This window comes from Canis aureus, chromosome 26 (assembly GCF_053574225.1).
Source record: "Canis aureus isolate CA01 chromosome 26, VMU_Caureus_v.1.0, whole genome shotgun sequence".
NCBI classification, from domain to species: domain Eukaryota; kingdom Metazoa; phylum Chordata; class Mammalia; order Carnivora; family Canidae; genus Canis; species Canis aureus.
In genome coordinates, this window is record NC_135636.1 from 29290126 (window position 1) to 29317969 (window position 27844).

The window sequence follows — 27844 nt, forward strand, 5'->3', positions numbered from 1 at the left end:
TTCCCCGCAGTCCGGCTTACTTGGTGCAGGGGTCGGCGCTGAGGAGGCGTCTCCAGGCTGGCTCGGAACAAGGGCACTGGGCACCCCGCTGGCGGGAGAGACCGCGCTGCGCCGGGTCGGGCCCTGACCCAGCCCTGCTGTGTCCCCGCAGGGAGTTGGCGCCCGCCCGCCGCGAGCCCCGGGCCCTGCGCCACGCCGCCGCCCCCCTGCCGGCACGGGCCGCGCTGCTGGAGAAGGCAGGCCAGGCGCGGCGGCTGCAGCGGGCCCGGCAGCGGGCCGAGCGCCACGCGCTGAGCGCCAAGGTGGTGCAGCGGCAGAACCGCGCCCGCGAGAGCCGTTCGCGCCGGCCTAAGCACCAGGGCAGCTTCGTCTACCAGCCGTGCCAGCGCCAGTTCAACTACTGAGGATCCTCCGCCGAACCACAGACCCCTCACCGGCTCCCGACCCCTGTGGGGCCCCTCTGCCGCAGCCAGTGTGTTGCTCGAGGAGCGCCCGCAACTCACCTGGGTTGGACACTACAGCCTCCCTCAAGCGAGGTGGGGTGCCAGCCTCCCCCCACCCTCGATTTTCACACGTCTGATCCTCTAATCCGCCTCAGAACAACCCCCCTCCGGCCCCATTTCCACATTTCCTCCATTTCCTTCGCCCTGGACACTCCATTCTTCATTCCTTCTCTGGCTCCTGTCCCCGTCTCTGCCCTGACATTCCCCTACACCCTTGCCCTCTGGCCCGCTCCTCCTTCCGCTCGCTCTTATCTTCTCCTCCCACATCTAGCTCACTCCCCGCCTTCCACTCCCACTTTACAAGCCTCACCCATCTCACCTTTGGCACTATCTATGCTCACTCCTCCCTTATTCATTCCCAGTAGTTCCCTCCCAGATGGTTGGGGGAATGGGCACCGAGACCAAAGGGTTCTGCCTTGAGTCTCCCCCTTCCCTCTCCCCGTGGAGTTGTTTAGGCCCGGAAAGGTAAAGTATGTGGAACAGGACTGTGAGATGTGTTAGAGGGAGAAAGTGGAGGGAATTGAAGGAAGAGGCAGCCTACGGGAAATGTAGACAAGACACACAGATTAAGAAGCTGTAGGGAGCAGGGCACCATGGGAACTGGCACTGTGCTTGCTCTGAGAGGCTAAGCCCTCCTCTTGGGCTTGAGCCTGAAGTCTGCCCCCACCTCCCTTTCTGATCATCCCACTTCCCAAATCTTTTCCAGAAATCCACCCCTTTGCATGCCCCCAAGTCTGAAGGGCTTAGTATTTTGTTGCCCTACCCACAACATGTCACCCCAGGAGTAGAGGCTGGCTGGGCAAGGCCCTGCCATCCTGGCCATCTGTTCACATGCCTAAGGTGCTAGAACTAGTTTAGGAGAGATGCAGGCCAGAGGGCTTCTATCTAGGCAGGGAAAGTGCATCCCCCAGAGTAAGAATACAAGGGAATGACACTGGGGAGGACAAGCTGTGGGGTGAAGCCATCCCAAGAGTGACAGCTCAGCCTTCATGTTGCCTCTGGCCGTGTATTTCATTTCACACTCTGCCCAGGATGGCTAATAAACACTCCTGAGTAGGAAGCCAGGAGCCCCACTGGCCCAAACCCCAAATAGTTTGATTCCAGGTTCAGGGCCTACAGGGGGCCTCTCATTTCCTACCCCAGGGCTCTTCCTTTCTAGTCTGATGGGGAGAAATGGGTGCCCTATGGTTCCCCTTGTCCTCTCCTCCAGTAAGTAACTGGAGGAAAGAACCTGAGTCCCTGGGTGAGACAAGAGGGGACACAGGCAGACAGTGTTGCCCTTCTTGTGGTGGGAGTGAATTTTGGGCTCAGACACCAGCAACAGCTTCTTGGGATACCCCGAGTTGCTTCCCTTTTCCTCTGTCCTTTTTTAGCGTGTGCTCTTTCTTCCTTGAAACTTTTAAGATGTCCTGTTACATACTAACCTAGGTCTTCCCCCTCACTCCAATTCCAGGTTTCTTGGCCTCAAAGCCAAGCTGAGGCTTGGTTGGAAAACTGCAATCCCATGAGGGTAAAGGCATCTGCCCTCCCTGATTCTCTAGCCCCAAATCTCAAATTGAGTATATGGATAAGGGAGGGGGTAGCCCCATGGTTGCTGGGATGGAGGCAGAGGAAGTTCCTCTTGGGGCTTCCTATCCAAGGAAGTAAACCAAATCTACAGTAAAGACAGATCAAAGTCCCATTAGGGCCCCAGTGGTTGACAACCTTGCTCTTCTCACCAAGGTTCTCCTGCAGTTACAACCTAGTTGTGTTTATTCTTCCAGCTACCCAGTGGTCAGTCACTTCACAGCCAGCTTAGGGTCTTCAGCACTTCTGAGAGCTGAAACTCCCTCCATCTCTTCCTGTCTACTCCTTTGCTGCCAGCTGGGACACTGGCTCAGCCTGGGCAGTTCCCATGATCCTTTGAGGGGGAGGGGTTGGGGAGAGTGGGTTATAGGGCATTTGGTTCAAATTTCAAAAGGCCCCTCCCTTACACATATTTCTGGAGGCTCCTGTAGTTCTAGAACCCTGCAATCCCATCACCTGGCTGGTGGTAAGGCTCACATGTTTTTGTACTTTCCTATAGACTCTGTAGCATTTGAGTGGCAATATTTTAATTGTGTATAGATTTCTAAGAACCAACACTACTCAGTCTCCTGCTAGTCTGACTCCTGAAGCATCAGACCTCGTCATACTGTATTGACTGTGTATGTGCCTTTCACCTTGAGCATGCTTCAGGATTTTTTTTAAACCACAGAACTTGAATATGTGAGGGAACTAGAATTCACAAAGTCCTATGCAACCTTAGACAGGAGGGGGTGAGAGTCTGTCTTGACTGATGTTTTCAGAGACCCTGGAGAAGTCTGTATTAATTAATGTCAATACTACCAGCACTTTGCCAAAACGGAGTATGTCAGAGGGACCCCTGTTTCTAGAGACCTAAGACATCAAAGGGCGACGTCCAGTTATTCCTCAATATGTCTGAGTGCTCCCTTCAAGCTAGTTGTCACCTTCCAGCTTTTGCCAGTTTGGCCCCAGGAGGGAACCGTGTGTGTATGAATGCAGTTTGCTGCTCTTTTGGGGTACGCCTGCTTCCCAGCCCCCACCTGGAGCCCTGATCAATTTGTTCTGACTTATAATGTCTTAGGTGCAACAAGGACCCCACTAGAGCTCTTGGATGCCTCCTCAGATCCATGTGGCTTTATGTGAGGGGACTGAATGCAGACACACCATAGCCCCTTGAATCTTCCCTCTTCCCCTGCCACTAGTTCCACATGGAACCAACAAGTTGAGTGTATCCCTCTTAGTTGTTTTGTGTTAGACTGGCTGAAATGAGAAGACTGTGGTTGACCATGTTGTGACATGTTGACAGACTCAAGGACACAACCACCTCGATCCAGTCACGTGGCATGCCTGTGTATGTGTATAACAGGATTCTGATTGTTAGATTTTAATGTTATTCCTCTATGGGAGAAAAAAAATTAATATAAAGAAAAACAAATAAAAATCTATTTAAAGCATATTATGCTTTCTGTCTGAGTAGAGCTAAAGTAGAAGCACTCTGCGATCTCAAGCACGGTACAAGCACAGGGATTATTATTAGGCTGGCTTTAGTTCTGGTTGTGTGTCATACATACACCAGAGGAAGAGGGAAGATAAGCTTGTTGGGAATGGAGCCAGACAATTGTGGGGTCTGACTCATAAATAACTACTTTTGGAGGATCCTTATAAGCCAAGGCATATATAGACACAGTTGAAACACGGATGAGAATGAGAGCATGACAGAATCACTGACATCCTTTTGGTCTCAGACATTAGGTTCTGGCAGGGGCAAGGAGACACTGCAGGGGCAGGGACGGACTCCATGTCTAGTTCCAGAAGATGCAGCAGAAGGCTGAGGCCCAGACCAACACAAGGACAGAGCCCAACCCCAAGCATCAGTCTCTCCTGAGGGTTGGGAGTAGGGTGGGGGTAGAAGCAGCAGGTTTGGAGACTATACTTTTTGGGTAGGAATTGAGCCAGGAAAGGGAAAAACCTGGGCATGTTGATGAGAAATCTGCCCTAAGCCTGAGAGAGATGAGAAATAGGTCACCCAAAGGGTAGAAAGTAGTGGGCATCTTTGAAGTATATAAAGTATATAACACAAAATGACCACTTTGATGTGGGAACTGCCCTGATCTAACCACAGAACTGGACTGAAGGTGGAAAGCTGATCTAAAATGGGCTGGATTCTTGATACTGTTAGAAAGAATCCTGCTCATCAGTCTGGGCTTATCTCTTGAATGGAGGAGAATGTTAATAGTTGTTAACATTCTGTGCTTGGAGAAACACTACAAGGTGGAGAAAAAGTGTATCCGGGTTATGGGTGGCTTCCTTTCCCTAAAAAATCCTGGGTGGTCTTTGATCCTAAGTTGATTCTGTTATTTGCAACCAAAACAAATTTGACCAACATTTATCAAAGTGCCTGGTACAGTGATGAAAAGGGCTAGTTTCTTCAAAGCAGGTATAGTAAGGACAAGGTTGGATTTTACTTTACAAAGAAGGCTGTTACTATTCATTTATGGTCCAAAGAAAGAGCGTGCTCACCCAGTAATCCCTTACCAATAACATACATTTATGTTCTAGGACAATGACATTTATTTAACACATTCAGTATTTCACATTGTACAAACCCTTAGATTCTCTTTATTCACTGGTCCATTTCTACAACAAATACATCCAAAACACTATATAATAAAATTATTTACAACATTTCCAAAGGAAAAGATTTCTTTTGCTCCCACTACTGCTATTCACACACATAACTTCCACAGCACAATACATCATTAGAAGATCTAAAAATGCTCACCCTGTACTAAGGCTGCTTAGGAAATATGAAAACTAATAACATAATTGCATTAGCTCCTCTCAATACATGGCAACATTTTAGAAACCTTGAACTTCATCTTGCAACACCAAAAGGGTTCAACAACTTTGCTTTCCCCATTGCACTTTACGAAACAGGTTGCAAGGACTAGGAAAAGGGCCACATTATTAAAATGACTAACTGTACAGAAGTGGATTTTAAAAAGTCACAGCTCAAAATTGCTTTTTGTAAAATTCACACACATTTACAAGGATCAAGTCGCCATCCAGCTTGTTTACTTGGATTTTCTTCTCTTGGATTGCACTGCACTGGTTATGTCTGTGGGGGAAAAGGAAGGACACACTCAGCTGAGGCAATTCTTTATGGCAGTGATGTTTAGGCAGTCCACACAAAGTAGGGTTGGCCTAAGTGGGGCCCTACTGGACTGAATCCCTTTTGGAGTCAAACCACTGTTTTGCAGTAAGTGATTCTTTTTGCCTTATTATAGTCAAAGTTTCTAATTAACACGACCACAACCTGTGGTCATTAAGTGTCTATGGTGGCCTAGCCAGGAATATCAAGGCTGTGGATACATACAGGTAGAGAAGTAATTCAGAGCAAGCCATAGCCTGCTCTGAGCCCAGGAGAGCCTGCAGGCTTCATGGAAGAGGTGGGGTACTGAATGATAGTGGCATAAAGGGAACAAGTATGTTTTAATTCCTTTATTTCCTCTTATCACAGTGTCTTCAATCAACTCAATCTTACTCCATATTTAAACCATATTTCTCAAAAACTTTTCTACACATAGGGTGCCTGAGTGGCGCAGTCAGTTGAGTGGCTGACTCTTGGTTCTGGCTCAGGTCATAGTCTCAGGGTCTTGAGATAGAGCCCTGCATCAGGCTCCACGCTTGGCACGGGGTCTGTCTGAGTTTCTTTTTCCCTTCTTCCTCTGCCCCTCTGCACTAAAATAAATGAATGAACCTTAAAAAAAACCTTTTCCTCACAAAAGTCTTCTACAGCAGAGTACAAGAAATAGCTCGAAGCTCTCCAAATGTAAACATGTCTTTAAAATCTTATATAGCAAAAAAAAAAAAAAAAAATCTTATATAGCTCTTAAAAATTCACCCTCATTCTTCATGCTGCTCCATAGATTTTTTGGGGGGGGGGGCTTTTTTAAAAAAGATTTTATTTATTCATGAGAGACACAGAGAGAGAGGTAGAGACATAGGCAGAGAGAGAAGCAGGCTCCCTGTGGAAACCTGATGTGGGACTGGATCCCAGGACCTTGGGATCATGACCTGAGTCAAAGGCAGACACTCAACCACTGAGCCACCTAGGTGGCTCCATCTTTTGGCTTTAATATGAAATCAATGTTTTAAAACATTTCTCCCATTAAGGATAAAATATTTTCTACCTAACACAATATGTCAGATGAATCAGTTTTATTGATTTCTGGAAACTAGGATAAATTTTATTTTTTTATTTTTTAAAGATTTTATTTATTCATGAGAGACAGCGGGGAGAGAGAGAGAGAAGCAGAGGGAAAAGCAGGCTCCAGGAGAAGCAGGGAGTCTGATGCAGGACTTGATCCCGGCACCAGGGATTTCGACCTGAGCCAAAGGCAGACGCTTCACTGAGTGAACCACCAAGGCATCCCTAGCCTAAATTTTCTGATGCTGCATGTTAGTTAGGTTCAGTGGTTTTTTGTTTTTTTAAGATTTTTATTTATTCATGAGAGACACAGAGAGAGAGAGAGACAGAGGCAGAGACACAGGCAGAAGGAGAATCAGCCCCATGCAGGGAGCCCGAGGTGGTACTCGATCCCAGGTCTCCAGGATCACACCCTGGGCTGAAGGCAGCGCTAAACCGCTGAGCCACCCAGGCTGCCCAGGTTCAGTGTTATAAGCAATTTTTCTTTTCTCTTTTGTATATTTTGAGAGCCCAAACTTAAGATGCAGATGCAAAAAGCAAAAATGTTACTGTTAGCTATAGTAATTGCTAAGAGGGTCTCAATGACTTTCCAAGAAGTGACCTATGCAATTATTTTGGGGCTTCTGTTGGTGGAAATTTCAGTATGTGTATCTGCTTGTTGGAAGGTCATGCTGCTTCTGCCATGTGGTAGAGGAGTCAGTCTCTCTGATTTACTCCTTAGTCTTTTGCTCATCAGAGGAGTCATTCTGACAGGATGTGGATAATGGTGTTCTTCAATTTCATGTAAATAAGAGTCTCACACACCCCAAAGTTCCCTATAATCAACTCTCTAGCCCAACTATCAGGCTTCATTTTCACTGTAGTAAATTTATCATTTGAGTAAAAATACACAGAGTTTCTTTGTTGTTGTTTTTTTTTTTTTTAAAGTAGGTTCCACACCCAGTACAGAGCCCAATGCAGGGCTTAAACTCAGAACCCTGAGATCAAGACCTGAGCTGAGACCAACAGTTGGACACTCAACTGACTGAGCCACCCAGGCGCCCCTACAGAGTTATGTCTTTTTTTTTTTTTTTAAGATTTTATTTATTTATTCATGAGAGAGAGAGAGAGAGGCAGAGACATATATAGGCAGAGGGAGAAGCAGGCTTCCCACAGGGAGCCTGATTCAGGACTCGATCCCAGGACCCCAGGATCAGGTCCTGAGCCAAAGGCAGACGCTCAACCACTGAGCCACCCAGGTGCCCCCAGTTATATCTTGATGGAGTATTCATCCTTAGATATGTTAATTAGGGCAACTTTGGGAGCTTCTCCTTTGTTGTGATATGAAGGATCAAGTGATGTGTCTGAAAAACACCTATGTGGCTGGGAAAACAGGTGAGAAGGGGGAAGGTAGAAAAGCAATCTCAGACACACCCCCCCCCCCCCCCCCCCCCCCGCTTTCTTTGCTTTTTCCCATCTGTCACTGCTTCAAAGCACCCAATGATCTGGCAGACTGACTCTGCTTCTGCAGATGAATCAATGAGTGGGGCCATGAATAAACAAGTGGTTTGTGTTAGAAACCACAAAAAATAATCTTTTAGATACCAGGGTTAGGGGTGGGTGAGAAAAATGGTGTAGGATGTACTTTTACACCTCCATGAAGGAAAAAAACTCTATTAACCTGGTACTGAAGTCTCTTATCACCTTCTCTGGATAAATCTAGGCAATCTAGGCAAAAGGGCAATGTCACTTTTGATGTCTTTATAAATCTGTCTGAAAAGATGAGTTTTTTGTTTTTGTAGTTCAATATTCTACTCCCACTTTTACTATTCCACTGAACACAATAAGAGAATTTAGAAGTAAACTCTTTAAGGTAAGGAATTCTAGGGAAGTAATGAAGTAGCTGATGGTACATGCGGGGTGAACATCAGGCTGCCTACCTTATCTGACTGTGCATAATCCCACTACCAAGAACCCCTAAACCAATACCATACTAGCAAAATAAAATTTACATATATTGTTGAAAAACCCTGTTTTTTAAACCACTAATGATTTTACAAATTAATGTCTTCACAAATATAAAAGTAGTCCAAAGACTAACACAGTAACACCATTTATATTAATATTTTGAACCAACTATATGGTAAAGAACTGGGTCAATAAGTCTTTCAGATGGTTGTCCATATATACTCTTGGAAGGCATTTACATTTATAATTTGATATGGGCACTTTCTCCCCCTGGTTGCCGCATTTTGACGGTAAGCAAATTTGGACAGACCTATAGTGCAAGATCTATTAAGTCTTCTGTTATGTGGAGTTTACCTTTACCTTTCAAGGAATTTTATAAAATGACTTTGATCTTGCTCACTTCATTATGTCTTTTACTGTACCACTTCTAGTTAAGATTTCTTTTTTTTTTTCTAGCTAAGATTTCTATTTTTGTAAAAAATTCTGGGAATTTCAAAATTTTCATGGCTGGTTTCTGAATGATGCTACAAGAGTACAGTTTCAGGCATTATTGTTCAGAGTTTTCTCCCATATTGTGCTCATTTATATTTCCACAATAAAATTTCCATTTTAAGGATTTTTTTTAGATTGTTGCTTCTCAAGTTGGTTGTGGGTAGGGTAGGGCTCTCACCCTACTTTGCTGTCAGTGGGATCTTAAGGCACTCCAGGGACACTCACTACTGCTGCTGATTTTAGGTTGTTCTGAACTTCCTTCATGTTAGCATATCTTCCCTGGTTTCAGACTTATGCATTGAACTTCATTTTTAACTACTGATCTTTTTTCCCAGTTGAAAATATAACATGAACACTATTATGAACAGAAGAGTAAATAACAAATGCCAAGGAAGGAAAACGAGAAAAATCATTTCTGTGTTAATAGGGAATACATCATGTCAGGAAGCAGAACTATTCATGTGCATTTTTCTAACACCACACCTGATCAAGTGCAATTTTAAAAAGAAGCTTACTGATTTGTGAGAGTCAATTTCTATGTCTGTAATTAAAAGTGGGGGTGGAAGGCCCAACAACCAAAACCAAAACAACAGGTTAGAGAGTGACCTATCAACCATGTAGGCCTCTCTGGACTTTCCCAGAAATAATCTGTCCCACCTGCTCCAATCTGGCAGTATAGTAGGCCTTGGCCTACATGACGTTAGCAAACTGTTCTCACAGCAGGAGCATGGTTAATGTCACTGGTGCTCTGACAATACAAATATGCCAATACTTCTCATTATAAACTCATATTTCTCAGCTTTCAAGATTCTCATGAAAAACAGACGGTTTCTGATATTGTTTGTACATATATGACCCAAATTGTATGAATGCAAAAAGGCAAACCTTTTTCTTCCTTCAAAACTTTAAGAAGTATTGATGCTGCAGAAAGAGGTTTCAGGTACCCAGCACTACATGTGTCTCCAAATTTGAGTCGCATAGGTTTTTGGAAACCACCCTGATATTTTATGATCATTCCCTAGGTATGGATTCAAATATAATCACAAGAAGTTATTTTATGACTTCAGGGTTTTGGGTACAACACAGCATATTACATAGCAAATAATATGCATATTTAGTCTTTAATCCAGATCCAAGCGCTCTAACACTTAAAAATCAGAACAGCTACAGTACTGACTTTGGATTTAAAAGGTAACTTACCTACCTTAGGAGTTCAGAACTGAAAGCCTGAGGGCTTGAGGATGCTGTAAAGATTTGTACATGACTGTGGTTTCTGGGGTTTGGCCAGATCTCCGAGATCTCAGGAGACATTTATTTACCCAGCACCCCTCCATGCAAAATCACAAAGCTTTCAAGTCATTATGGCCTTTCCTAAGCCACTTAAGTCTCAGAGCAGGGATGGGGCAGGCATTCCGACATGACTACTACCACCTTGGGACAATGTCCAGTTTAAGTATACAAGCCTATTCTCCACCCCCTTCTAAAATAGGTTCCCCCCTCTGATGGGCTGAGATAAGGTAACTTTTACATCTCTACTTTACCTGTATGTGATCTGTAAACCTATGGCCTACTCCCACCGGCTCTGTGAGGAACCGTGAACTTCTTTTTTTTTTTTTGTGAATTTTTTTAAAATTTTATTTATTATTTATGATAGTCATCAGAGAGAGAGAGAGAGGCAGAGACATAGACAGAGGGAGAAGCAGGCTCCATGCAGGGAGCCCGACGTGGGATTCGATCCCAGGTCTCCAGGATCGCGCCCTGGGCCAAAGGCAGGCGCCAAACCGCTGTGCCACCCAGGGATCCCGGAACCGTGAACTTCTTGCCCAGAAATACAACCTGCCAATGACAGCTGAAGTCTCAGGTCAGTGTCTGGTGTTGGTGCACCAGAACCTGCCCTCATCTTCAGGCTGGCATCCCAACAGTACTTGACTGTTTCTCAGCAACTCTGCTGATATGAGGCATTTCACCAGGATCCCAGCTCTTGCCTAATATGAGCTAGTCAAGCTCAGCACATTTCCTGAGGGGATGAAGTATCATACCCTTCCTCAGATTTGGGCCTTTGTACATGCTGTACCTTTTGCCTAGAATATTTCATTTAACTCCCATGGCCTACATAATGCCTCTTCATTCTTCAGGTCTCAGCTTAAACATCATTTTCTCCAGCAAGCCTCTGATTTGGCAGAGGAACATCCCAGTTATAGGTTCCTACAGTATCATGTAATTTTGCTATCATAGTATTTAGCATTTAATGCATTGTATTCATCTTTCTGGCTGGCACATAATTGATATGATGAAGAAGAGTCTCTGTCTTTTCACCATTATATCTCCAGGGCCTGGGGATAAGTACTTGATATATATCTGATAGGTGGTTATTGATAATTACTGATTATATGCCTCTTTGTATTAGGCAGCATACCAGGTACCAAGGATATAATGGTGAGCAAAACTAGATGCCTCCTGCCCTAACAGAGTATATACATTCATTACTTATCACACAATAAACATAAAGTTACAGCTGTGATGTTACGGAGGAGAACATGGTACTATGATTCCTCATAGCAGTGAGGAATTTCTATTTAGATAGAAAGAGTAGGAAGTTAATGAGAAGAAGGAAGAAAGAACATTCCCTGCAATGGGTATAACACACACACAGGCTTGTGATGAGGGATGAGCGGCTTATCTGAGTTGCTGAGGGAAGTCAGATGAGGCTGGGAGAGGCTGACAGGGGCCAGACTACATAGAATCTTGTGGCCCATGCTGGTGCTTTTAGACTTGAATTTTAATTACAGTGTGAATCACTGAAGGGTTTTAAGCTGGAGTAGCAATGAAGATGGAGTAAAATGGATGAATTTGGGTCACCTGAAATAAAATCAGCAGCTTTCTGTGAGGATAAGGGAGAGAAGTGCCAAGAAGAATGTGCCCAATGGACAGATGGTGGTGCCATTCCCTGAGGTGGGGAACACTGACAAATGACCTGACACTGTGGGTGAAATCAGACATTTGAATTTGAAGTCCTGGTAAGGTTGTACATCCAGCTGAGATTTCTAGAGGTTTGTACTAGAAATACAAATTCATGAGTCATCTGTGAAAAGTTGTAACTAAGAAGGGGCATGAGTGAGATTAGTTAGGGAGAGAAGAGTTGAAGAGACCGGGTGACTAAGGATTGAAGGGTGAGGAAGACCAACATCTAATATCTGGGTACAGAGATTGAGAAGGAAAAGCCAGAGAAGTGGAGAAAACAATTGAGAGCTCTAGGTCACAGAAGCCAAGGACAGCCTGAATTCAAAAAGGAGACATCAGTCAACAGAGGAGAGAAACTGGTAGTGTAAGGTTCTTGACAAGGTTAGAGAAGATGGGATCAAAGAGGCACAAGTGGAGTAACTGGCCTTAGACTTGAGGAGGGACAGCTGTTCTACTATAGTAGGAACAAAGGAGGATCCTGGTAGATTTATGTCCTGACAGCAAGAGCTGAAGCAGTTCTATTTTCTCTGTGGAGAGGTAGAGTCTCTGCTGAAAGAGGAATGTAGAGGCCAGAGGAGTGGAAAAGAGAGTTGACCACTGAAAGATGGGTGGGCCACATTGAGGACCTATCTGAAGTGGTGATCATGAGTCAATCTGCCTTGTGATGTTCTTTCTTCCCTCCCCCCCACCCCCCAACAATGCTTGCTGCTGTGTATACACACAGAAAACACAGAGGTAAATGAACTAAGGAAGGACAAACAAACAGAAGTTAAAGTAATAGAAGCAATGATGAAAGACAAAGTCCTCTGCTGTGGTAATAAAGACCCCATTCTTCTATTTGACCCACAGTAGCACCCACACCTCCCTGCTAACCTTTAGTAGAACTGGAGGCTGAAGCAGGCCGAGAGGATCGCTTGCGATGTCCATTTTCTACACTTTCAGAAGCCACAGTTGGCTCTTCGGTTCGGGAGTTTCTTCGGCTTGGGGTTTTGGACTTTTCAATGATCTCTTTGGGCTCACTGCTGACAGGGAAAGCACAAAGTTTCCAAAGAGGTGAGGGAATCAAGTCACACACAAAAAAGGGTTCTTCCAATAGAGTTTCATTCATAAGGCAGGAGTTTACGAACCATACAGTCATTCTGAAGAGAAAATATTCCATCCTGGGACAGTAAACACAAAAACCTTCTATATTACTGACAATTTAAGAGTTTTTGGCTTGTTACACTAGTAAAAATAAAATACTAAAGCATATTGCTGGTGCAATTGCGGAAAAACAGGTAATAGAAATTAAGAATTTAGAACAAAAATTCCCAAACTTCCTCATCCATTTTTCTAAAACAACAATATTCTCTTTCAAAAAGTAACAGTATCTAAAATCTAGGAAATTACTAATACATATTGGCATTTCCTATGAGCCTGGTATAGTCAGATAATGGCATGGTATAAGTCACATTATAGAATATATATCAGGATATATTCACAGTATATTGCTGGCTATACTGATTGCCCCCACTTCAATCCCCCTTTTTTAGTATGCAGAGATTTAAAATTGGTAATATGCAGTACTATTAAGGGTATGGGGAAAAAAAAAGGGTATGGGGACAGAAACTCCTGATAAGAGTATAAATTACATAACCCAATAGTTCTCAGTAGGAGGTATTTTTTTTGCTTCCCAGGAGACATTTAGCAACGTCTAGAGACATTTCTGATTACCATGACTAATGTGGGGATACTACTGGTATCTTTTGCGTAGAGGTCAGGCATGCCACTGAACATTCTATAATGCACAGGACAGCTCTTCCCACCCCACCCAAAAAAGAATTATCTGATCCAAACTATCAATAATGCCGAGACTGAGAAACCCTGGTGTAATCCTCTGGCTCAGCAATTCTATCTCTAGGTGCCTAAGGAAACAAATCTTTTTCCAGAGCTCTAATCACACACAAAGATGCCAAAGTATTTTATTTATACTAATGAAGACAGAAGATGTAAATGCTTTACAATAGATTAAAAAACAAAAAGATGGCACATCCATATTCAGTCATGAAAAATCATGTAGGTTTATTTAATGATAAAAACTTTCATGATACATTATTGTGGGGAAAAAGTTACCAATGTTATGAATAGTATAATCCCATTTTCATCACAATACATGTTGAGTATATATCCATAACCCCATAAAATAAATGTGTGAGATATATGTGTGTGTGCATAGTGTATAGTGCTTATATATAAATACTATATGTTAGATATATAAATATCAGATATAGTACTTATATATAATATACTATCTATATACATACTCTGAAGAGAAGTAGAAGATGAACTAAAATACATACAATATTGTTTTAATCACAGCAATACTGGTTTACTGGTAGTTTTCTTCTTTTTAATTTTCTGATCTGAATTTCAAATTTTCTTTAATAAACTTTTACTACTTTCATGGTTCAAAAAAAAGCACGTCAAATCATTAGGGAAAAAAGCTGATTAAATTTGCTTGTAAGGCAGGGATCCCTGGGTGGCGCAGCGGTTTGGCGCCTGCCTTTGGCCCAGGGCGCGATCCTGGAGACCCGGGATCGAATCCCACATCGGGCTCCCGGTACATGGAGCCTGCTTCTCCCTCTGCCTGTGTCTCTGCCTCTCTCTCTCTCTGTAACTATCATAAATAAATAAAAAATTAAAAAAAATTTGCTTGTAAGGCATGGAACTGAAACAAAAGCAGTACAACTAAGAAAACAAAAGAAGCTGGTGAAAGGGATGCCTCTTCTGGGAAGTCTTCCATGACCTTGCTCCCCATGTGAAGTTTTCTTTTTGGTTCAGTCTGTAGCTGGCATTCTAGAGCATCCATCAGATTATACAGCATATTTTATTTTAACATCTTCTGCCTTCCACTAGATCAGGAGCTCCTTAGAGACATGATCTGTGGCCTATCAACAATCCCTACCCCTCCATTGTTCACTCCTGTCTGAGGATCCTTTACTAGTGGCACTATGGCTGGGAATCTGGCCATACTGTTTGCTACCTTGCTTTATATCTAACAACTGACCCATTAGCCAAGGTAAGTGAAGAGGCAGCAGGGCTAGAGCTGGGGTGGAATTAGGAGTCAAGAGGTATCTATACATCCTTTTAGAGATGTTAAGGATGGCTTTCGGGCTAAGAGCCCAGAAAATGGTCAAAGCCTCTGAGGAAGAAAGATTCCTAAAGCAAGTGCCTCTTTCTCCTTGGCAAAACAAAAGCCATAGCTGTCTCCAGCACTGGAAACAAACATCCACAAGATATTTTTTTTTCCACAAGATATTTTTGGTCTGATTATGTTCTTTCTGTAGCCATACAGTTGGTGTATGCGTCAAATATTAGTGCAATCCAAATAAAAATGCAGGCAGGATGATGCAGTAGGAATATCAGTAAGTTTGGAGGCAGAAGAACAGGGATCAAGTGTTACACATATGTTTACTGGCCATGATATTGAACTTTCTCTATGCTTCAGATTCTTGATTTATAAATCCCCATTTTGTCTGCTGCAACACATAAGTCTGAGGGCTCTGGAGTCAGAGTGCCTGAGTTTGAATTTCAGCTGCACCACTTACTAAATGTGTGGCCTTGAGCAATTTAGTTAACTTCTCTGAGCTTTAGGTTCCTTATCTCTAAGACAGAATTTGCTTCCCTAATAGATATTGTGAAAATTAAATGAGATGATACACTTCAGGAACTTGCAGCCCAGTGCACGGCATGGAATGCATTCATATAAATGTTGGCTATTATGACTACTTCACAGGATTGACAGGATTACATGAGAATATGATTGTGAAGACTGTTTCATAACAAAGTAGTACAAACATGATAAATTCTCTAAAATGTCATCCAACATACTAGTACACTAAAAAAGGAATGACTTTTGAAAAATAATAGTTCTCTGCATGGAGTTATTAATGAGGTTGAAGCCACAGGTGTTATTTCATTTTGTTAGGTTGTGGGGCTTGGAGATTAACAAAAAAAGCATGAGCTTTAGGGTCAGACCCTAAAACTAGCTTTCTCTCTCTTATGCCTGGCGGATCAAACAGCTATACTTCAGAAGGTGTTGCAAGGACTATTATTAATGACAATATAGCAACAGCTCCTACACACTGAACATTTACTATTTACTATGGTGAGTGCTGAACATGTTCTCTCATTCAGTTTTCAAAAAAATACAAAAGGAAAAACTTAGCCACCAAGTTTTATTAAGAGAAATGATACCTCTGAGGGGTTAGGACTCATGATAACTCTCCCATTTTAGTAGGGAAAACAGACTGGTACAAAGAGTGAAGGAAAAGGCCAAGGTGAAGAGAGGTTTAAAAGCCAACAACATCCAGGCAGCCCCGGTGGCTCAGCGGTTTAGCACCGCCAGCAGCTCAGGGCGTCATCCTGGGGACCCGGGATTGAGTCCCTCGTGGGGCTCCCTGCATGGAGCCTGCTTCTCCCTCTGCCTGTGTTTCTGCCTCTCTCTCTCTCCTCTCTGTGTATTCTCATGAATAAATAAATAAAATCTTAAAAAAAAAATAAAAGCCAACACCCTTGGAAGAGGCTTAGGCTGTTTTCATGCTAAGCCTGCAGAATGATTGTCTTACCTTTGTCCAGCGACTATGACAGCATTTGCCTCGAGTTCTGTGAAAAATACAAAGGACAGAAATGAGATGTGGGAGCTCCTGTGGTCTATGTCCACTGGGAGAAGAGAGGTGTCTATGAGAGTTCGGAATGCCCTATTTATGCTAACATGTCTCTGTGCCCAGCAGGATTCTCACTCTACATGGTACAGAGACAGAGTTGGCAGGGACACAACTCCATTGTCTGGGGCATAAGACATTTAACTTGGTCTACTTTTACTTCTACTCTACATTGAAATAATCCTGTTTAGATCAACAGAACTAAATTCACACTGGTTCATATTTCACCCAACTATAACTAGGTTAGTAAAATAAGCTTCTTCCTCTCATGAAGAAGAGATTTTTTTCATTCTTAAAATATTTCCACCCTCTTGACACTTGTTTTTAAAGACAGTGATCTTCAAATATGTCTTAAATATTTACTCAGGATGCATTCTCTTCTAAAGGACTTCCTCACTGAGTTTTAGAGGGCAGACTGCTTTGCTTTGAGATAACACCTACAGACTCCATTATGTTCCTCTCTTCCTCAACCTCCCAGCAATGCCCTCCAAGAAAGGAAAAATCTCAGTAATTTGTCTAGCAGGGTTTTGTTTAAATAAGCATTCTAGGGGTTTATCAGGCACTTCTTTCTCAGCATCAGCTGAAAACATCTTCTTTCACTATATGCCTTTAAGTAGTTCCATCTCTCCAAAAGACTTTGATGCACAGGATAGCAGTGATCTCTCCCACTTCTGAGCTTCCACAGCTCTATCCCTGTCCCCTCTTTTGGAGAATTCAGCACCAAAGACTCACAGTACATGTCTAATCTATCCCACTGATTACATGTTAACCTCCCCGAAGGCAGTGAAATCAGAGTGCATGGGTTAAAATTCTGACCCCATTGCTTTATTAGCCAAGTAACCTTGAGCAAATTACTTGATTTCTCTGTGCTCAATGCCTCATCTGAAAAAAGGGGACAACTACTTTACCCATCTCAAAATTAAGAGGATTAAGTGAAATAATACATACAAAAATTCAGTACAGCACCTGGCTTTTAGTAATAACTTAGTATTAGCTATCATTATTATTGCTATGATGCTCATGTTGATACAGCCTTAATGTGACAAGGCTGAAATATTTGCTTTCAATGCAAGATGAGGGAATCTCTGCTTCTCATTTGCTATTTAGCTCCCCATATCTAACCCATAAAACCTGGGAACCCCTCCACATGAAACAGACACCACCTCACTGAGTCTCTGCTGCCTTGCTGGAGCATACAAACTCAGGTACTATGTGCTCAAAAATGAAAACAGCTTGAAGGAGACTGATTACATAAAAATTGTGACTAATCTGCTCATATGAAACGCTTTTGAGAACTTTAGCACGGTCACAGCTAATTCACATAAGCACAGATCAAAGGAATTTGGTGAAGGCAATTAGTGTCTCTGGAGGCATTTAAAGGAGATTCATTTAAGTGAAACTTTTTAAAAGGAACAGGATTCTTTGGCCAATTATTCTGAGGAAGATGTAGAGGATATGATAAAACAATTTTGTGGAGTAAAGAATTGGGGCAGGAAATGGGATTCCCTTCCTCTTCCTAGTTGCTCCTTTTCTCACAAAAAATTAATTTTAAAAAATTAAAAATTTTTTTTTCCAAAAATGAATTTTACTATCTAAACCCTTCTGTGAATAATTTGCTCCACTCCTATCCTTCTCAGGTACCTAGCACAATGTCAGGTATCATGTGGGCAGTTGGTAGCAAAGGAAAAATCTGGGGGCTGAAATGTTTTTTAGCTCATCCATTCTTTTCAGAGGATTTTACTAAAGAGTGTGCAATAGAACACAACATAGCACATACCATATGAAGCCCATTTTAAAATAATCATAAGTTAGGGTGCCTGGCTGGCTCAGTGGGTGGAGAATGTGACTCTTGATCTCAGGGTTGTGGGTTCAAGCCCGACACTGGGTACAGAGATGCCTTTAAAAAAATCCTTTAAAAAATCACAAGTTATACCTTAATTTCACTGGCTTAGGCCTAGAAAACTAAACATGGTAGTATCGTTTTTTGCTTACAAATTTTGTCAGGTATGAACTGTACTGTAAATGAGATTCTAACCTCCTTGTGGAAAGTGTCATACTTCATTTTTTTGTTGGCTTTTTTGGTACCCCTCCATACCTACAGTGACAAAGGGCCAGGCAAGACTAAACTGTAACATATTTATGATGTTGATCTGTTTTGGCCTATTTATTTGCTTATAAAGGCAGTGCTGTTATTGCCATCAAGATCCTCATGCATTCAGAACTGACTCAGCATTTCCATGATTATTTTCAGATTACAATGGACTCCACCTTCCAGAAACAACATCCCTAGTGCTATTTGCAATTTCTTGGTCATGGGGAAGAAATATAATGCCATCCAGAGATGACTGGAATGACTAATTCCCTGGGGAATGGCTGCTTCACTGTAGCAGAGGTTTCCAGAACAAGCCTCCGCTCCTGTCATGAAAATGCAATTCCTAGCTTAGTGCAGTAATGCTTACCATGCCAGCTAACTGCCATATGCCAGTCAGCTGCCAGCTATGGGTGCTAGGGTCATGGAACAGGGCAGACTGTGCAATGGAAACCACCCCATAGCTGGATGGCAGACAGACAATGGGCACTGCAAGCCCTTCTTGAGTTCCCTGGCTGACACCAGGAATGTGTAAGACAGCAAGGTGGTCCAGGGAAAATAACCTCAAATAGTACTGCACAATTTCTGCCACTCAACTGAAGTCTGCTCTGAAGCAGGTAGGTAAGAGAGTCCTGGCACCTTGAGGAGAGAAGCAGTTCCTTCACATGTAATCCATTCCACTCAGAGTTTTTCCAAAGCACCCCTTACCTGGTCTGGCAACAGACCCCTGCAGTGTTGTGGCTGTAGTTTCCTTTGAGACTAAACTCGGTGATGGGGCTAAGGCAAGAAAAAAAAAGAGGCCTTTACTTTCTTTTCTCAACAAAACAGAAAGCATTGACTAAATTAAGAGCTAAGTAACTGCTCAAATACACGTCCTCTTGGAGGGCAGTACTTGCAATTGCCTTGAAAGGAGATTTCAAAACTTATCTAAAATTAGCTACTATACCACACAGTAACATAGACCACCACCAGGGATATTTGTTTTTCCCTATTGTGTATACAAAGATCAAGGAAAGGAGGTGGCCTTTCCTTGAGCACCTTTCCAAGGTGGTGGCCTTTCTAAAAGCACCCATGATTTTTCCTTTTTAGGGTCATGTTCTATCCAGTACTCTGAAAAACTCCAAAGCATACCTTAGTAGGCAACTCCAACCACTTCCAGAGGAACAATTATATCATCTGTGTTAGTATTTAAAAATTCTCACCCCTCTAAAGATTATACCCCTTGAAACCTGAAATGAATCACACAATTTTTTACACTTTTCTACAGCAGCTGGCAAAGAGTGATGGTCATAAAGCACATATTCAATTCATACTTGATGAATAAACCATTTGATATGTTATTTACTTATCTAATAAACAGCTACCAAGAACTTACTAGAGGCAAGGCACTGTGCCAGGCACCTTTGGAGACCAATTATTCTTTTTGCCCATCAGAACACAGCCCAGTATCAAACAAAGATAAAATACACACATGTGGTACACTGGAGTGCAATGGAATGTTATATGAAGAAGACTCATAAAGTATAAAGTGCTATGGGAATCAAAAGCAAAAGAGATCAATTCTAGATTGAGAAAACTGATGGTACATTAGACAGAAAAACATGAGAATTATGCTTCAGAGGACAAAGAGTACTTAGGTCCTTGAAGAGGAATGGAACAGGACAATGTGCTCTAGAATGGGAGCTTACTGGATCATACAGTAAAGATCAACGGCACAGATATGCCACAGTCACTCAAGGATTATGTCTTCCCATCTTGACATTTCAATCTAACATCCTAGATAAACTCTGTAACAGTAAGTTTTACCTGCTTGCGGATATTGTGCAAGCAGGTAAAACTGCGGATTTTTGTAGATTTCTCTCCCTTAGTCAATAATGCATTTGTGCTAAGAATTTATTTTGGATGTTTACCTGATAAAAGCTTAAAACTACACCTTAACTTCTACTTTTACCTCCAATATTGGTTTCTCACATTTTCAAGATAAAAACCCAGAAGCCCCTTAAAAAACAATGGAAAAATTCTTACTAAAATCAAAATTTTCTCCCCAACTTGCAGGTTCATCTCCCTAAAGCTCATCTATTTCTCTAGGATTATATATGATACATATAAAAATATTTTTTTAATCACTTCACCACTATTCTCTTGGTATATAGGGGGAAAGTTCCCTGAAAGGAAGTACAATAGAAACATTTAGTAAAGAGAATATATTTAAGTCACACCAGGTTTCTTCATTCTTAGGGGTCACCTACTTCCATAGAACTAGAACCAGAAACCTAGAGCACCCATACCTATGAAGTCTGTCTTCTGCAAGGACAGTGAAGTCTTTAAGGGACTTTATCCCTCCCTGTATCGCCCCCACTAAAGAGGCAGAGAAAAGGGGAATTACCTTTTCCAAAGCTCTGAGTGAGGTGGTGCACTGGCCACTTTATGCTAAGTACTCTCCCTGTATCTTTGTATAAATTTTGGGAGGTAGGAATTATAGCCTCCATTTTACATGTGAAGTATATGGCTTATAAGAGGTTAAGGAATTTATCCAACTGTGATTGGTAACCAGTGGAACTAGAAATTGAACTCTGATTGTACCCTGAAGCTTGAGTTCTTTCTGCCCCTCCACCTAAGTGCTACCATTCAAAAATTTTTAGATGCATTAAACAAGACAGGCACTATTAGCTAGCTTAGGATACAGCAAAGGTGCTTCTCAGCTTTGGCAGTGTGATTTGCTCCACTCTGTGGAAACAGAGCTTCTCTACCATTTAGGCCTCACATAAAAAGGAACATGTGTTTGAGAGGCAGGATGTGAAGGGGGGAGGGGAGGTTTAAGGATACCGAAGCTCCTGTCATTTGCCCACCTTAACTGTACATGAGAAATAATCTAGATACACACAAATTGGAATGGCCTAATTTACAAAGAGACTGAAAGAGAAATCAATAACAATTATTTACATTTATTACTGTATTCTGTGCTAAGCACATTATATGCATTATCTCACTGAATTCTTACAACTACCGTTGTAAGGAGGAAACTCAAGTTTAAATAGTCAAGTAACTTTCCTAAACCCAGAGCTGGTAAATGCTGGTGCTGTGATATTAACTCAAGCCTGCCTGTCTCTCAACCACTTTGTGTCTCTTGTGTCTATTACCATGAGACCTGGGTTTTTGAAAAGCTTTCCTCTGGAGTAGCCAGTCAGAAGGGAATAGTCCCTTCTGATAGAGTACAATGAGAAGGGGCCATGAGAACCCTGCTCTGAAACTGTGGAGAACAAGTCAATATTGCAGTAAGGGGAACTTGCAAAAACAGCTATTCACCTTTAAGGGACAATGTTAAACTGGAGGTTCACAGCATAGACTGTGAAAATACTGAACTCTGAGCTGCAATCTTCTCACCCACAGAATGGGGTTAGGGCTACCTGACGTAGTTGGTATGAAGATGACATGAGATAACATATATAAAGATGCTTTTTTGTAAAATGAAAAACTTTATATAAATGAAAGGCCTATCACTTCAGGAGCTGAGAGAGAACCGTATTAATGAATGTAAACTTAACATAGGCTTTAAAGTTGTATTTCCCAATGTACTTCCAATAAATTAAACTACCACTATTGCTATTTAGCCCACTTTTCCTCCTCCAAGTAGAAAAAAAAAAAAAGGCTTTCTTTTGTGGAATAGGTCATCAAAAAACTGACACGAGGAGATGATGCCAGGCCCCAAGTACATACCTATGCTGGGCAGAAGCTCTGGATGGGATCCCACCTTCTCCTCCACTAGGCCACCCACAAGTGGCTCAGGTGCTATGCCAACATGATTGTTTTTTGTGGCCGGCGCAGCGGAGATGAGCTCAGAGGGTACCAGAGTGGTTACTATCGAGCGTACACTGGTGGGGAGAGTACCGCCAGGTAAGCTGGGTCCTGTTGAGGTGGAGCCTGGGCCCACAGGGCTAGAGGTCATTTTTAGCAGAGTGGGTGCTGGGGGTGTTGGGGTTTTACTGTCCAGCTCTGTGGGTAACTGCTCTGTTCCCATGAGCCCTGGAGTTGTAGTCTCTAGCCCTTGGCCTTCGGTCTCTCCATCTGCACCATATTGCTCTTCCCCTTTCTCAAGAGAGCCTGTAACTTTCTTACATGCCTTGGTCAGCAAAATCTGGCCGATTTTGTCCACTTTTCCTTTGCCCTTACTAGATGAGACTGGGCTTCGCCGGTTGACAGAGGAGCCTGGACTATTGGTCAAAAGGGGAGAAACCATTGTGGTTGACTGTGAAGAGGGCAGAGTGCTCTGATCTGCTGAGGTGCTCACCTGAGGACTAGCCTCATCTGGATTCAATTCTTTCACTTGCTGGACAGGGGGATGAGGAGGGACAACTGGAGAAGTTGTACAAGGAGGGGAAGGAAGCTGAACAGGGGTGGCTCGTGAGTTAAGGACTAAGGGTCGACCAGTCTGTATATTTGGAGCAGTACTACTGGAGGGGACATTAGGCGGTACAGGAGCAGAAGAAAACTTTATGTTCTGAGGTATGTGTAAAGGGCCAACAACTGCAACAGAGGGAGGCATCAAGCCAGAGTTGGTTGTCAGTGGGGCTGCAGGAATTGTACTTGGCTGTGATCCTTTCATAACCTGAATTATTGAGGATGAATTGATAAAGACAGGTGTAATGAACTGAGGCCGGGCATTAGACTGAGCAGCTGACTGTCCCTCAGAAACCATAACCTTGCTACCCACATTGGGCATTGTGACAACTGTTGACATCAGTGCAGACTGCAGGTGAGTTGGCAGAGCTGCTGATGTGTTAGCTGAAGTTGTGATAGGATTGGAAGTTACAAAAACAGTTATCTGATTTGGGGGCAAGGGGGTGGAGATGGAGGAAGAGCTGACAGGTCTTGACATTACTGGAGGGATGCTTGGTGCAACATTAGAACTGACCTCACTCAATTCTGGATGCATAAGGGTTGAACACGGCTCATTAGTGTGAGGTAAATTTAGGGAATTAGAGGGTTCTTTAGAAGACGGATCCTGCAGTGTGGGAATGACAGATGCTTTTTTCAGGTCCTCCCCAGAAACTACTGGGGGTGTTACTTCCAGATCTGTAAGCCCAGGGGGTTTAATGGTCACGTTAGGAGCTCCAGAGTTGTCAAGAAGTTGACTTAATGATGTCGGTGCTTCCCTCATAGCAGGAGACACCAAATTTTTGTTCTCTTCAACACTGGGAAGTTTGTTAGGATCCATAGGTTGCCCATCCTTTTTAGACTGATCTTCAGGGACAACCATTTTAACTTCTTGGGTAGGGACTGTTTTGAGCTCAATGTTTACCTGCTCCTTCCTACCCTGGGAATTCTGGCAATCGCTGTCCTGAGGCACATTCAAGCTCTCCTTGTTATCCTCGAGAACACCCCCCACTGCAGCCACAGGCATGGTAGGATTCTGAGGATTCAGCCCACTGTTGTTAGGAAAGCTCCCAGGTACAGAGGGATTGGCCAAAGGAGTGGGACTGACCAATACGTTTCTTGGCAACTCCACGTTTTGCAACAGGGTTGTGTTTGTCTGAGAGGCCAGAGTAAGTTTAGGGGTTTTTGAATTCTGTCTCCCAGGACTTGGGGTGGTTTTCCTACTGGACCCAGGACTAGACCTGCGACTGTTGCTTGGGCTAGCCCGTTTTGTTGCTCCAGAATTAGACTGCTTTCCAGAATTCACCACCACAGAATCTAATTTGTGAGTTTGTGGGGCAGCAAAATTGGAAGGATTATTCATGGTAAGATTTGAAGGTGCTTGCCCAATGGCCTTTAAAGTTGTTGGGTTCAGGCCCTGCTGATCAAAGCCCCTGTTTAAATTTGGCCTAGGAGGTAAAGGAATATTAATCTGTGGGGGAAAGAGTCCTGCTATGGAGGCATTGAGTCTTTCTGGTGATAGACTGATCTCTGAAGGTTCTGTGCTGGGAGGGCGATTGTTGGGTGTCTGAGGATAGTAGGGCCTGGGGCTGGCTCTGTTTGGTGTTTTAGGCCTAGATGTTTGGGTTGGAGCAGCCACATTTGGAAAATGGTGGCCATGGGAGCTGGGCAAGGAATTTACAGGGGGTTGCTGGGGAGTTGCACCTTGAGTTGCTGAAAGGGGCGATGGTCCGGGTTTTGGCCCTGTCATCATTAACTGATTCTGGGAAACTACTAAATGTGAAGGCATGTTGTTTGGGCCTCCTGAGACAGATGGTACTTCACTGCCACTCGCTTCAGGGAGTGAGGACATCTCTCCCAGTGGTGAGCTAGAAGGATTCTGGGGATTCTCCTGGTATACCATTTTCCTTGAATTGCTTCCCAAAGGAGTATTCAAAGGCATTGGCATTCTTTGTTTATCAGGTGATGGTGGCACGGAAGCAGGTCCTTGTAAACTGACCATGACAGGCACATTGCCACTCTGCTGCATGGGCATTCTCTGGGAGTCTGGGTTCAGGGGGCCTCGTGGGGGGTGGACATTTTGGGAGACTGGAAGCCTAACTGATTTGGGGTCTTGCTGCATCATGAGCATCATCATCATCTGTTGCTGCTGCTGCTGCTGCTGTTGAGACTGTGGCTGACTGGGAGGCGGTGGCTGCTGTGGCGGCGGTGGCAGTTGTGGCTGTGGCTGCTGCTGTGGTGGCTGTGGTGGGGCTGCCACATGCTGCATGAGCTGAGGAGGCATCTGCTGAAGTGGCCTCTGTTCAACTGGTTGAGAAGGATAACCTAAAACAAGCCCCCCAAACCAGGGAAATTAGATTTTTGGCAAGAAAAGCTTTGCTACCTTTAGAGTATAGCCAAGCAATACTCATCTTAGGCAGGACAGACAGTGCACAAAACAGCTTAAGCATGCCCACTCCCAAGGGGGTAGGGGCAGCCCTCTTTGTTATCCAACATAAGCGAAGGGGCACACTGCTTAAGGAAGCAAAAAGCAAAGCATCAAGAACCCGGAAATCCTCAGTCTTCAGGGTGTCAGTGAGGCCCTTCTGCACTAAGACTGTTCTAATAGACAGGCATGGGGTGCTGTGCACTCACAGTGGCTGAGTCAGTCCCAGCCATTCATTCAGAGGAAATGAAAACAATTCCCATTGACAGCAAGGAGCTGAGCACCCAGCCTTGGGCTCTCATATGGGCATAATAAATATCCCACTGTCCTTGTAAATGAATTAAGGTATTTAGGATTCACTTTTTCTGTTATCACTGATTAAATTTTTACAGTCTGATTTTGTGAAAATGCCAGCACTGAAGATAGCCTTTTTATTCTTTCAATAGAAGTAAAATATAAAATGCTAGGATTCAATTCCTTAAAAAGGATTTAAAATTACTCCAGTCCATTGGCTCCATACACCATGCTGCATCCTTCAGGCTCAATTCTTCGGGGAACCCAACTGAATTAAACTGACCCTCTGATGTAAATCAGTTTAATGTAGGAGCTCATAGAAGGTGATATACACACTGAAAATCAATTGAAGGCACTGAAGATTTCTTTTTAATGGATATTAGTTTCCATTTACTTTCTTACATGTTAAAACTCTATTTGGAGAAATATTTTCTATGAATCCACAATGGGAGAATAACCAAGCCAGAAGCATTGCCCTCAGGAATAAAAAATAATTTCGGGAAAAGAACTCTGAGGGACAATGCCTTATAGATTTTCAGAAGGCAAGAGCTCAAATGATTCTTTCTCTTGTGAAGATTTTACTTGGCATTTTAGAACTAAAGCCTTATACAATCAGCAGAAAGGAAAAATCATTAACCAGGAATAAAGGTGGTTCCATGGGAAAAAGTGGGGATATAGCTGGGATATGGTTTCACAAACTAGATTATTCCATTGTTGCATCAAAAATATGTAAGGAAAGTTTTAAGAAGGTGCAGGAATAAGAACAGTTGGCTCTGGCAGTCAGCAGAAATGATGATTCAGGATTTCCACCGAGCAGCTATCAAATGCTGCTGATCCACAGGGTCACAGACCCTATAGTCAATAGCTAATTAAGGTCTTCTGGCCAAAGATTTCCATGGTACCAATGAGTATAATGTGAAGAATTCAGTTTTGAAGATTTTTAAAAAATCCTTTTCTATTTTAGGCCCAAGTTACCTCTTTGCATTTATAGAGCCAATAATATATGGCATTTCTACAGGTTTAACTTGGGTTCCCATATTAAAATAGTCATTTCTGTAGAAGCCCATTTTTGTTGGGCTATGACACAAATGTCTTTTATCTTTAAATCAGCCCACCAGGCTGCACAGTAAATACCAAAGAGAGCATAATAGATAATACAGCAGCCTCTCAAAAGTAATGGCTGAAGGCATGGCTGCTATAAAGGTTCTAGAAGCCGGAGGCAGCAGTCCAAACCCCAACAGATTGGGGTTGCTATGACAGAATGGTGGAGAAGGAAAGCCAGAGCACACATGGTATCTATAACATAACCAAACATGGTGTTTATTAATCAAAGGATGCAAATTCATATGCCTTTAGGCACCAGGCCAGTAGTGAAAAAGAGAAGTAGGCTGGTACAAGACATACGTAGTAGTTCTGTGGACAGAGCCAAACTGAACAGAATGGATGTTCTGTTTATTTTTTATTTTTTATTTTTTGTGTTATTTAAAGGCATTTAAATTCAGGTTTTTGTTTGGTTTAAGACACTGCAGGACAATTCAAACACATAAAAGGTCAAATTCAGCCTATAGGTTCCTACTTTACAAAGTACGGAAAGGAAGCAATGATATGTGTGAGGACTCCTGGGATTCGTATAAGAAGTCAGATGTGTCTAAGGGAAGAATGTACCTTCTGGATATACCTGCCAAGACTGGTGACCTCCCCACCTCAACTGTGCTGCTGCAACTCACTGACTGGAAGTGTGGTGTGCCCAAACAATTTGTAATAAATAACACAAAGTACTGACATCATGATGTATTTACTTCTTTTGTGACTCATTTTTAAAATACATAAATTAATGGAAGATTAAAGTTGATCCCCGGGACACCTTGGTGGCTCAGCGGTTAAGCAGATGCCTTCAGCTCAAGGCGTGGTCCTGGTGTTCAGGGGTCGAGCCCCACATCGGGCTCCCTGCATGGAACCTGCTTCTCCCTCTGCCTATGTCTCTGCTTCTCTCTGTGTCTCTCATGAATAAATAAATAAAATATTTATTTTTTAAAAAATAAAATCTTAAAAATAAAGTTTATCCCCCAAAATAATGTCATTCTCACTTCTATACCATAAAGGAAGTGGGATAACTAGTGAGGAAAAAAATAAAACATAGGGGAGAGTGACCTAAGTGTGACAGGCTTGTGTGTCTTCAACTGGGTCATAGGGGAATAAGGTTACACATCACTGCTCAGGCCAAGAGTAACAAGTATAGAGATAGTGTGGCAGCTGGCCTTAGTTCTTCTAAACACCTAGGTTGGAATAAGTGAATTTTAG

At 42.9% G+C, this 27844-nt stretch overlaps 2 protein-coding genes across 17 annotated transcripts in view; one reads left to right on the top strand and one right to left on the bottom strand.

Annotated features, from left to right (window-relative positions):
• TP53INP2 (tumor protein p53 inducible nuclear protein 2) overlaps positions 1 to 3502 on the top strand; it is a 33350-nt gene extending 29848 nt beyond the window's left edge. For all 8 annotated transcript variants that reach the window (XM_077872845.1, XM_077872848.1, XM_077872847.1 and 5 more), the window contains one exon: positions 152 to 3502. In XM_077872845.1, coding sequence (XP_077728971.1) covers positions 152 to 404 — 253 coding nt within the window. In that variant the 3' untranslated portion in view covers positions 405 to 3502. The remainder of the gene's footprint in view (positions 1 to 151) is intronic.
• Positions 3503 to 4595: 1093 nt separating this feature from the next.
• The window catches only part of NCOA6 (nuclear receptor coactivator 6), a 93141-nt gene continuing 69892 nt past the window's right edge, over positions 4596 to 27844 (bottom strand). For 7 of the 9 annotated variants that reach the window (XM_077872829.1, XM_077872832.1, XM_077872831.1 and 4 more), the window contains 5 exons: positions 22168 to 25149; positions 19159 to 19227; positions 16266 to 16302; positions 12532 to 12680; positions 4596 to 5166 (listed from right to left, as the gene is read on the bottom strand). In XM_077872829.1, the coding sequence (XP_077728955.1) occupies positions 5123 to 5166; positions 12532 to 12680; positions 16266 to 16302; positions 19159 to 19227; positions 22168 to 25149 (3281 nt within the window). In that variant the 3' untranslated portion in view covers positions 4596 to 5122. The remainder of the gene's footprint in view (positions 5167 to 12531; positions 12681 to 16265; positions 16303 to 19158; positions 19228 to 22167; positions 25150 to 27844) is intronic. The other 2 variants (XM_077872830.1, XM_077872835.1) reach the window with 2 other exon arrangements.